Source organism: Euleptes europaea, chromosome 2 (genome assembly GCF_029931775.1).
Source record: "Euleptes europaea isolate rEulEur1 chromosome 2, rEulEur1.hap1, whole genome shotgun sequence".
Lineage (NCBI taxonomy): Eukaryota > Metazoa > Chordata > Lepidosauria > Squamata > Sphaerodactylidae > Euleptes > Euleptes europaea.
The window spans coordinates 43086330-43098572 of NC_079313.1; the positions used below are offsets into that span (position 1 = coordinate 43086330).

At 39.1% G+C, this 12243-nt stretch overlaps 1 protein-coding gene across 1 annotated transcript in view; it reads right to left on the minus strand.

Moving 5' to 3' along the window:
- Positions 1-2328: 2328 nt before the first annotated feature.
- The window catches only part of MFSD14A (major facilitator superfamily domain containing 14A), a 33433-nt gene continuing 23518 nt past the window's right edge, over positions 2329-12243 (minus strand). Inside the window, exons 8-12 of the mRNA XM_056845498.1 lie at positions 11952-12023; positions 9024-9136; positions 8366-8463; positions 7854-8017; positions 2329-3372 (exon numbers count right to left, since the gene is read on the minus strand). Of these exons, the coding sequence (XP_056701476.1) occupies positions 3166-3372; positions 7854-8017; positions 8366-8463; positions 9024-9136; positions 11952-12023 (654 nt within the window). The 3' untranslated portion in view covers positions 2329-3165. The remainder of the gene's footprint in view (positions 3373-7853; positions 8018-8365; positions 8464-9023; positions 9137-11951; positions 12024-12243) is intronic.

The window sequence follows — 12243 nt, forward strand, 5'->3', positions numbered from 1 at the left end:
CAGTAGCCTAAAACATTATTTACTAATTGTCTATGACAGTAAAGGAAAACATATATTTAAATATCCATTATCAAAGGGGCACCAATCAGTTATGATTTTCTGTTTCTCTCCCGAGGTCTATGCATTCTTTATGATTTTAAAAGATCTTTATTGTAAGTTTAGGAAAACTGGAAATATTTCTGTGGGTTTTGGGGACTGCAGAAATGGTGCCACTACATAGTAAACCTGTGAAAGACAAACTTGTTAACTGTGTAGTGACACCATTTACGTAATCCCTAACCACAAAAGATATTGTAAATATGTCTGACCTTGTAGGTAGTTAACATGCTTAAAGTGTTTAGTATCAAGAAATCCTTTTAGATTGGAGCTATGTATACACTGGCCACCCATTTGAGTAAGTGCTGGCTGGTTCTCATCAGACTACAGCATCATATCAAACTTCGACATGACTGAATTGAGGTCTGACCATAAAGATTTCTTGCCTGTTTTTCTTGGGATGCTTTATATGTGCTGCTGAACATAGTTTAGCACTGTCACGCAGACCACTAGTACAGATTTTTATAGTATTCCATTTTAAAATGCACACTGAAAACAAAACTTTTTTCTGTTTGGAAAACTGAATTATTTGTTGTAATATTTGGTATATTTATCATATTACTGAACCAGTTTATCTGTTCATGTTAGGCTACTGCCCAGCGTTTCAATTGAAATTGCTGGAAAATGCAATTCTGCTGCTCCTTTCCAAACAATTTTGAAATATAGTAATTTTTAAGAGTTTAAAATATTTAGAAGACAGTTAAAGATCATTAAAATCTTATGCCACTATACACTTTGCAATTATATAGAGTGCCTTCCCCCAGGATCAACCTGTATAAAAGGCCATTTCAAATGAACAGGTATACAGAACATGATCCTATTAAAATTAACTACTTTGGGTTACTGTTGAAATCAACTGGAGAGATTTATTGCTTACTTAATTTGCTCTTTGAAATCAGTAGGACCTGAGCCAACTCAAGTGCAGCCGGGTCATTCTTGTCTGTATTCTTACACAAATCCCATCCGTTGCGTTAAAAGTTCTATGAAGCTCATTGTCCGCTATGTTCTATTCAGATAGAACTGGTATGGACACTTAAGCTCTGTCGTAAAGTTAGATCAGTATCTTATGAGCTGTACTTTGAATTTTATGTTTAAACCACACAGCAAGGTAAAAGGAATTGTTGACGTTTATATTCTGGTGTTTTAAGGTTAGTAATTGCGCTATGCTAAAATTATAATTTTGTCTATGTTGTGTTTTTGACACCTTGGTGACAAAGCTGATTCTGTAGTTTACTTCAATCATTCTTTGCAGTGTAAAATTTGTACATTTGTTTATAATCAGAATGCAGTGTTCTTCTCTGTATATATGGTTTCATTGTAAGTGTTCAAATAAAATGGATTTCCTAACTGATGGGGTAGGGTGAATTGTGTGTTAAGTGCTGTCAAATTGCTTCCGACTTACGGTGACCCTATGAATTAATGACCTCCAAAATGTCCTATCATGAACAAACTGAGGGCTGTGGCTTCTTTAACAGTCAATTCATCTTATGTCTTCCTCTTTTCCTACTACCTTCCAATGTTTCCTAGAATGATTGTCATCTCCTGATTTTTTGGTTGCAGTATCCCTTAAGTTAATGATGGAGCCAAGGAACAGAAAGTCTTGAACATTTTCAGTTTCTTCATGTACTGATGGTTAGTACAAGTGTCTATTTTTACTTGACCTATTAGCAATATGGAACATACAAATACCAGGAACAAGTAAAAACTGGATTAGTACAAAGAAAACTTGCATACCTATAAATGTGCTCCTACACAGCACTGTTGTAAATAATTGTGAAAAATCACTAAAATATTCAACTTTATTAACAATGTATTTACATATTGGCCAGTTTTTATTTAACCATGGTGAAAGTTTAAAAAGCTTAAACAATAACCACAGCACAAGATGAAAACATTTTGAACTATACAATACTTTATACACATTTTATCCAAAAGAACATTTAAATAATACAACTGGACACAAAAATATACACTTCTAGAGAAATTCACATCAGTAATCGTATAAAGCTCTCTCCTGTACTGTGGTCCTGGAACTGCAGGACTAACCCTTGGCTGTGTGTCATGCTACTTGTGACAGTCCTGAAAGGCCACTATAGAGCAAGGATTGGCACTGTTTTTACTAGACAGAACTATCTGCCAGCTCTCTCTCACCCCCATCATATGTTACAAATCAGGAAAAGGCAGATCAACTGTCCCTTCTCCTGAGCTCTACACCTTGGTCCATGGGATCCTGTCCAGCAACTGAAGTGACAATCCCATTTGGAGCACACTGACATCTTCAAGGCTATCAGCTTAAGAGTTGAGTTTGTATTCAAGTTTTGAGGTTCTTATGCAAAACATCAAAAGCATAGTGGTATCAAATTCTAGATAAAGAGTTTAGGAGCCAATAACAAAATCTTGTAGGCTCATACCATTTACTTATCAGAGATACAAACAGATACTATACTTAGTTCAAAAGAACAGAAAGAATTAGAGTAATGCACTTAAAAGTGTGTACTGTTCAGGATGTGTGTTTAACACATGATTGTGTTAGTAAAAACTCAAAACAAAACCTACCAGACACTGATTTGAAAGTCCAAAGTCAACCCAGTTCACCACTTAGTCAAGTGCATCTACATTAAGGCTTTGAATTCATCTAACCCAAGATTTTATGTTAAAATAAATGGGTCCTCAAGTCCTGCTCATATTTTGCCTCACTGAGACCAGCATGAAGAGAATAAAGCTCAACACCTTCAGGAAACTGATGCAGGAACACATGCTGATACCTTGAATATACAGATATAGAGATATACGTAGTTTCAAAATTAAGAATGTAAATATTTAATATTTACTGAGGACTTTATGACAAGAGTCCTAAGAGTTTAAAATGTTCAAATAATTTAAATCTTAACTTCTTTGGAGGATTTTCCACTTCCTGGATGTGGTTCTTACAATTTTCATGCAAAGAGAATTTCTTAAGACCCTCTTAAGAAATGTCACTTTTTGATGGAAATGGAATGTGCATCCAGAACTGCAGGTGAAAAAGAATAAAAATAAGAAGTGCACTCTAAGAGTCCTTGAGTGTTGCTGTCATACATTTGTGTCTTGCAACAAAGGTTCTTTGGCCTCCCCAGGGGTCTGTGGACTGTGTGGATGGCCATGGCTACCACAGTGCTTCTTCCAGTTGCTGGATCGAACATTTAAGTTGGTGTATTCAGGAATAAACAAGGCAACAAGCAGAGCCAGTAATACGGAGCATGCTCCAAATAAGAAAGGAGGACCAGGAATGATTGCGTTCTAGAAAGGAAAAAACACAGAATAAGCTTAACACACCATAAACTTTGTTCACTTATTTGAAGCCATGTTCTTCTCTAGACTGTCTCATGTTAGACATCAGTAGGGGACAAAAAGCCCTGACCTGGTGTATGAGAAAGAGAATATTATTCCATTAACTCTTCTTCTTTGTACTGGTCAGATCAGAAGGCACTGAACTCTGCCACTAAACTCAAAATAACTTATTTAACTTGCCTCTGTGTGCTTCCTGAGTTTGACTTTAAACCACATAATTGCTCCACATCTTACAGCATGCCAAGGTAACAGGTTAATCTAGTTCAGGGCTGCTTAAACTTTTTCCACTTGCGACCCTTTTTCGCTTGAGAAATTTTTACGCGACCCAAGGTATATAGGTATATAAAATAGGTATTCAAATTAAACATTTACTGACAATAAATCATAAATTTATTTTAAAACAATTATTTGGTATAAATATAATTTTACCATTTACTGTTACCAAATTTTTCGTGACCCCCACATTCAGTTACGTGACCCCATATGGAGTCGCGACCCACAGTTTAAGAAGCTTTGACTTAGTTAACCAGTAATTGGAAAGGAAAGTGCACTTTCATGAGCTACTGTTCCCTCTAAAAAAATTAAGTTGCTAGCACATGGGCGATAAGGTAGCAAATGAGATCTCCAATAAAGGTGGAAGAATGCTTTTGCATAGCCAAGGAAGATTTCCAGGCAAACAAGGACGTTCCTCCTTCACGGACACAGAGGAGTGAAAAAACCAAAGTGACTGAGCATCTGCGCTGCAATGAAACATTGGAAAGCACAAGGCATTGTCACTTGCTCCTATTCAGTTTAGAGGCTAAGACAAAGCAGGGATTCCCCTGGTGTGGTTAGGGAGAGGCAACAGGTTAGAAGCAAACTGTTCCTCCTCCTATTTATTTTTTTGTAGCCAGGACACAGGCTTAAGAATAAAATGTGCAGATAGTTCACCGAACGTATGCCACTGACCAAAGTGTAGCTTTTGGCTGTCAAATAGCCACATTAGTCTAGTAACAGCTGGCTACCTGCTCTCCTGAGTTTGGCTGGCAGGGTCTGAAACCTACACTTGTCTACTATTTGTGATGCACAGTCCCTCAATGATCCCTCCCTGTGCTGTTTTTACTAGTGATTTTTAAAAAAATTATTTTAGCTTGAATTGTTTGAATTTAAGCAGTTTCTAGCATGATACTGCAGGACGCTCAAGGCTGTGCTCCATTACTGGTTTTATTTTTACATTTTAGCTTTTAATTAGGGCTCCTATTTGTTTCTCTTTATCTCTCACTGCCTATTTTAAGTTTAGCAAGCTATTATCTTCGTTTTGTTGTTTTACTGGCTCTGTTTTCCAAGTGTGAGATTATATACACTCAAGGCTAAAACTCTGAACACAGAACAAAGCCTTATTTTATGTTATTTTATTTTACTTCTACTTTTCTCTTTCTTTTGATCCTTTTCCCATTTCAAGGTTTTAAACATTTTAAATGTTTTGAATACTTTTGAATACCATTAGCTCTTCAGTCCCAATTAGTATGCTGGGGGTATGGGCATGGTGACTTTTCGTAGCAATTTTAGGCAGTAGAAGCAGAGAGTGATAGATTCACACATTCATTTCTTCATTAGGATTTCCTTATTCCCTTTATTTTTCATATTAGTAATAGTACTCGTATATTAGAGTTTTAGAATTTTAGAGTATTTGAGTATTAGTAGTTTATAGCATTTTAATCATATAGTATTTTAATTTAAATTATCTATATTCATCTCTAACTTATTTTTAATTATTTATTCAAAAGCTTTTAACTATTTGACCATTTAATAATTAAATTTTAGTATATACTTAAAAACGGGGGGAAAGAGAACACTAGCTGACAACACATTAGAATTAGTCCAATTTAAACAAAGGATTGATGAAATATTCCATCCAAATTCCTTTGATCTCCTAGATCCAGATATGCCAGCTCCTGGAAATGAGAGTATCCTTTCTCACGGAGCTGACCACGTCAATTTAGCCACCGATCCTCTTAGCTTAGGAAATATGGACTTCATTGCACAGACTCGTCAATCAAACTCTTAATTGCCCAGACTCTAGAGAAAATCTATGAAAAGCTAGATGCACTGCAGGACTCACTCTCCAAATTTAATTCCAAGGCTGGTATTGTAAATTCTCACCCCTACAAATGATGAATTTTGTAAAAAATGCCTGCTTTGTTTACCACTCCATTGGTTCTAATGTGAGTTCCTTGATTTTTGAATCCCTTTCAGATGGTTCTGTCCGTCACTCCCTGGAAGGGTTTTCTACCCAAATGGAGTGATAGATGGTCCATTTTAAACCATCTTTATGAAATTCTGGGTTGGACACTGATTACAATAGATCTGAAGACTTTCCTAATTCTGTCAGCTTCTCATACCCATACCAAGCTTCTGCTTACTTTTCATTCTAAGAAAATTCCATCTATGATAAAGGCAAAAAGGAGAAATTTCAAGTCTCATAATATCTGGATACAGGGGGTGTTTAAGGATTTGACTGTTAATCCATTAGTAAGTATGATGGTTGCCTATTCTCAGCATTCTAACTCTCATGGAGGAAGTAAACCAGAAATCCATAAACCTAAATCCTTGATTGATCTAATTTATAAAAAATTCTGTAGTTTCTTTAGGAAATGATTCTCTTGATGCAGAAATCCTTGAGTCGCTAGGGATCTCTCTCAGTCAGAATGATCATATGTCAGCCCACCCAGATTCTTCAAAAACAGTTAACAATTCCTAGCACTAAGCTCCCTCATAGGGAAGAACTGATTGATGTAGATAATCTGAATTATTTAGGACCGCTGTCTTTGTCTAATCTTTCTGCAGTGGATCTTTCAACTCTAAGCAACTCTATGGAGTCTATCAAAACCCTACGCCTCTTGTTCCATCAAACTCCTCTCACGTTGAGCTCTTCCACATTGCTGCACCCAATCAAGTTCCAAATTTTTTAGAAGCTCAGGACCGAGACATATCCTATGTCTACCTTCTTGGCTGCCCTGACCTGGATGGCCCAGGCTAGTCTGATCTCGTCAGATCTCAGAAGCGAAGCAGGGTCAGCCCTGGTTAGTATTTGGATGGGAGACCACCAAGGAATACCAGGGTTGCTGTGCAGAGGAAGGCACTGGCAAACCACCTCTGTTAGTCTCCTGCCTTGAAAACCCCATAAGGGGTTGCTGTAAGTTGGCTGCGACTTGACGGCACTTTACACACACACACCTTCTTGGCCAGATGGGCTGGGAGACAATCCAATCCCTCTGTGTATCCCTTTCTTAAATATATTTCACTAAAAGGATATTCTTCTTACTCAATAGGTGCCAAAAACCAGGTTTAAAGGTCAACCTATTGGGGGTTTGACTAATTTGTTTGTGGAAAAGCTAGTCCACTGATTACAGATGATACAGTGGCTCAAGCCAGTTTACTTAGAATACATTCACTAAAACTAATAGTTATGCTTATTTATATCCCCAGCCCTCTAATTTAGAAACAGCTGCCCAATGGCAGAAATTGACTGAGTTATGTTCACAAATACAGTTGATTTGTCCAGATATTCCCTGGATAGTCTGTGGAGATGCCTGCTCTCCTGAGTTTGGCTGGCAGGGTCTGAAACCTACACCTGTCTACTATTTGTGATGCACATTCCCTCAATGATCCCTCCTGTGCTGTTTTTACTAGTGGTTTTTTAATATGTATTTTAGCTTGAATTGTTTGAATGGTGTTCAATTTTGGTTTTTAAGAAATGCTTTTTAAATGTATATTTTAAAATATTAGCTGCCTTGATAGTCCTGATGAAGGCAGAAAGGCAGGTATAAATTCTGTCAATAAATAAATACAGCCCATGTATGCATATATGGACCACAGTGGGATGCAGAAGTGACTCTTAAGATCTTTGCCTACTCTCACCATGTGAGACACATCCAGTATGTATCAGTATCTTTGCACCAGGCCTTGAGAGAGCTTGAGCCATGCTCATGTTCTCCAGCATCTTTACAACATATGCACTGGGCTTGTATGTGAATCAGCTTTTAGGCCACCAGAACTCGGTAAACACTCACAATTAAACATGTACCAAGCTTTCTATTCATTTAAGCCTAGAGACTGCCTATCAGAGAAGACATTTTTATAGCATCTTTGAAGCGTACCTATTTTTAGTATTACTCACTAAGCCAACTCACACAATTCACCGAAGCTATCCTGGGTCTGCCACCTCATGCACATGTGAAAGAAACCTGCCACCAAGCCTGACTGCCTGCTCACCCACAAAAACTGGTCATGCTCCTTACGGCAGTACCTGAATGATACATAGCTGCCAAGCATGTGCTTGCTACATTCATGGCTTTGATTTCTAGACTCACACCCAAAGATCTAATGTACAAAGTGATCCCGTTTGTCATAACATGCACACACCCATCCCCCTGCAACCTAGACAATACCTGCAGTGAATGGTGCTGCACAGCCACATTGTCTGCCAGGTCATTTTGAGCCTCTGGAATTTCATTCAGCTCCACATGGAAAATGTAGAATATAAAACCATAAAGTGCCGGTCCTAAGCCATTACAGAGTCCTCTAATTCCTGTTATCATTCCTTGGACAACACCTAGAAAACAAATCCATTTTCAGAAAAGTCATCTTTACAGGCAAGCACCTGCTTTTCTACACTGGGGTCATAATAAAAAGGCACAGCATGCTCAACGCATTTGCCTGCCTTGCTTGGAAACTGCAATCTCCCAACAGACTGCCAACAAACATTTTGATCTCTATTTCTGAAGTAATGAACATTTTTGTAAAACACAGTTCTCTGATGCTCAAGAATGCATTAGGTTAGTAGTCAGCTTGTCCCCTCACCAAGGCAGCCTAAGTAACCTCTCCAACACGAAGTAGAGAAGCATTTTTTATTTGAGGAGTCCATCTTATGAAACAGAATCAAATCATTTCAAACACCTACCCTGCTGATCAGCATCCGCCGTCCGTGAAACCAGAGCACTAACGGCTGGGAACGTGATGCTTGACATGGCTGCAACAGCTCCTGCTGCCCACATCATCCTAAAAAGCACAAGCGGTGAGAGTAACCATGTCAAGTTCCCATTAATCACCCCCTCTGATTGATTTAACAGAATGTTAAGTTAATTTCACACTCTGAGTTTCTTTAATAGTCCAGGTAGCCATTCATTACTCCAAGATCATGTTTGTTCTTTTCTACTATAGCACAAAGTTAAGAAAGCCTTTACATCTGGTAGGACTGCTTTGGTAGCTCTGCTCTAAGCAAATTTCGGAGTGCAAACAATGCAGAAAGCAGTTGCAAAACAGCCTGAACACAAGATTCTACGTCTATAAGGACAATTCAGGGAATGACAGCTAATTATTGTCATGGAACGTCTCCTCAATCATACTTGTGTCTATTAAAAGTCTCGCTACAAAGAGAATGCATGACAAGAATCACTAACTGCAGCCAACACAGTTTTACACAGAGGCTCCAATACCATGAAGTAGGCCAAAGCATTTGAGCATCTATAATTCACATAATACTGATGGATATTTGTTTAAGGAATAGAGTGCACCTGAAATGCAATATTAAAAAAGAAACATGCTTACAAATTACTTACCAAGGTTCTGAGCCAAAGCCATACCATGCAAGCTGCAATATTTGAAACCCCAGTCCTAGAAGAATGGTGTTTTTGTTTCCAATGGACCTCATAAGTAAACTCAGAACTACTGTCTGTGGGGAGGAAAATGCCAATATTTTAGTTGGCAACACAGATTTGACTACTGTAAATAACCTGAACATAGAGAGATGTGATAAAAGCAGTTATCTATAGAAATGTATGGCTAGTGCTTAATGAACAATGTCAATCTGGTTTTAAGTAATACTTGGGGGGGGGGAAGGAATCTTGGAATAATCTGTTGCAGACAGGAAAAAGCACCACCCTGTTTCATAATTAAGTACTGTCCGCTGATTCTGCTGTGAGTTAAATTTTCCTCCCACGTTTCTTCTCTAGTTGAAAAGAGCAAAGACATGGGTATTTGTTATTATCCTATGAACATTTGCAAGGAAGAGAGTCCCACTGAACTCTGTGTCTTACCTTTAAGGCTAAACAGTGGCAATGGAGAATAAAGTAATGGCTTGGATCCTTGGTGTAGTATTTTATATTTTTAATTGAATTATTTTATATATTATTTTAAATGCTGTTTTAATGCAGAAGTGTTTAAATGTTTTTAGGCTCACCACCTGGGGGACCCTACTTGGGTAGAAAGGGGGCATGAAGATGTTTTTAATAGATAAATCCTGCAGTCAAGGAAGGCTTTCCCATCAGTACAGCCTCCCCACTCCTGCTGAGATCTAAAATGTCTTCCAAAAATGCTGCTTCTGGAGGCCAGGTGACCCCCCCGCACCCCAGGAGGAACAACATAAGGAGGAATTAACAAAACTCTCCCTCCTTTCCATTAGTAGAAATTTCCCACTGGACCTAACCTGATATACAGAAATATACAAGACCCCATTCTCCTCATTGTGGCTGAGGTGTGTGACAAGAACAACTGACATCCCCCCCCCCCCGGTCAAATGTTTTTCTCCCAGAATGCAAGCATATAGTCAAAAAAGGGCTGACAGCAATTCTTAAAACTTTATTCTACTGTACACCATGGCTTTGGCTTGCCATATGCTACAGCTCACAACTCTGGGGATTACCGCACTGAGTGTTGCTGCGTGTTTTTAAAGCATCTTGCTACATTTTATTACCTCTTGATCGCACTTCCCACCCCGTTTTCATGTTGAAACAATTTCTGAAGCTGTTTTTCCCTGTCTCTTACCAAAACCCTTATAACCCGAGTTTTACCTTTTCTCCGCTTTGATGGCGTTTCGCTGTGGGTGCGATCATGCCCGTTTTGGAAACTCCCTCAGCCACCTTTCTCTTGTTCCCTTGCGGCCCTTGCGTCATGACTCCTCCCCCTACTCTATCCCCTACTTCCTGTTCCCTCGTTCCCAGGGCAGCTGTTTTGCTGCTCTCCTCTGTCCCTCCATTGTTGTTGTTTTTTTGCTTCCTTGGTTTGTCGTTGGATCATTAGAATCCATGCGTGGGGGGAAAAAAGGTGGAGGGCGGGGTGTGTGTGTGTAGGCGTTTACTACAAAGCATGCCGCACACACACCCTGCTCCATGGTTCGTGTTAACAGTTGTAAGTGCGAAGTGACAAGCACCATCTTGGAAACAGACCCAGAAACTGGCCAGGGGAGACGAGTGCGGGGGGGAAATAACGAAATGTGATTTGAAACTCAGGATTGAAGACGGCATTTTGCAGAGGACAACAGTGCGGTAATCCCCATACACTATCCTCACAACAATCCTGTGAGGTATTTAGGCTGAGTGTGCACAACTGGCCCAAGTTCACCTAGCAAGCTTCTATGGTAGAGCGGGGATCTGAATGTGGGTCTCCCAGATGCTAGTCTGGCATTCTAACTACCTCCACACTGGCTGTTCATCTAGTCCAACATCCTGCTTCCAACAATGTCCAGCCAGATTTATTTATTGGCTTCATTTATACCCCTCCTTTCTTGATAAGTCTCAAGGCTGATTACAAAATATCAAAACAATTCAGACAGTGTAAAACATCCAACAAACAATGCTGTAGGATAAGACTGCAGGGGGAAAACAACTATCTAAGGCACGACATACCATAATGCGGAAAGTGGGTTACAAAGGGTAGAAAACAATGCAGTAAAAGCCCTCAAGCAAGGTCCTCCAGCAAGTCCTCACTTCCTGACTCCCCCCATCAAGCATCTGAAAATCAGAAGCATTCTGCCTCAAAAACTGGAGACAACCATTTGGCTATCATGGCTAAAAGCCAGTAAGACTTATCCTCTACAAACCTACTCCATCTAAATGAAAGGCCATTAACACATCCTGGGACAAAGTGTTCCACAAGTCAACAACCCATTGTGTGAAACAGTATTTTCTTTTGTCTGCCTTGAATCGACTGTCAGTCTGTTTCACAGGTGACCCAGAATGCTAATATTTTGGCAAAGAGAAAATTATCTCTATCCACTTTCTCTGTATCATGCATAATTTCATAGACATCAATCATGTCACTCCTCACTTGCACAAGAAACCATATCATAGTCCAAACATGGAAGCCTGTCAAAACCTCCCCATGATATAGCCATATTGGAAGATTTAGCCCTGCATTCTATCCCAGTGGCACAAACCAAACACAAAGCATCAATGGGCTGAATAGCAACAGCAGCTGTTTTCTTTCATCCCGTACATTTTTCAGTACTACTGCACTGGAGCGCAGAAAAAGTTGTTTTAACTTGGCATATGCTATACACACTGGAAAACCTTCATTCCTGTTATTTCTGTTGAGTTTCCACATGTGACACTTTAAGAATTCCTGTCCTAAAATATGTACAGAAATTAAGGTTTCAGGGCGTGTTAATGCCTTTCATCCATGACTGATAGTAAATAGGCAGCCCTCTCTTGCAAGAATTCTACAGACAGCACCTCAGCCATAGATGCATGACTGACAATTAAATAACTTACCTGTGCAACAATGGAGAGAATCCCAAGGACTGCTATAAATGCTGCAACACTTTCTGGTGAAAAGCTCATCATCTAGATGAGAAAGATTACTTGGTCATTTCACTTTAATTATACGTGAACCTACTAAACTGTGGTCAACACACACAAGCAACCAAACATTTTAGCTAGCTGACTTAATCAACATTTTCTGTTATGAAGAGCAGAACAAATTTTTGAAAGACACCCATGCAGGGCAACCTCATTTCTTGAATAGGAAAGGAGTTCACTTTTAAGGAATGCAAACAATTCCACA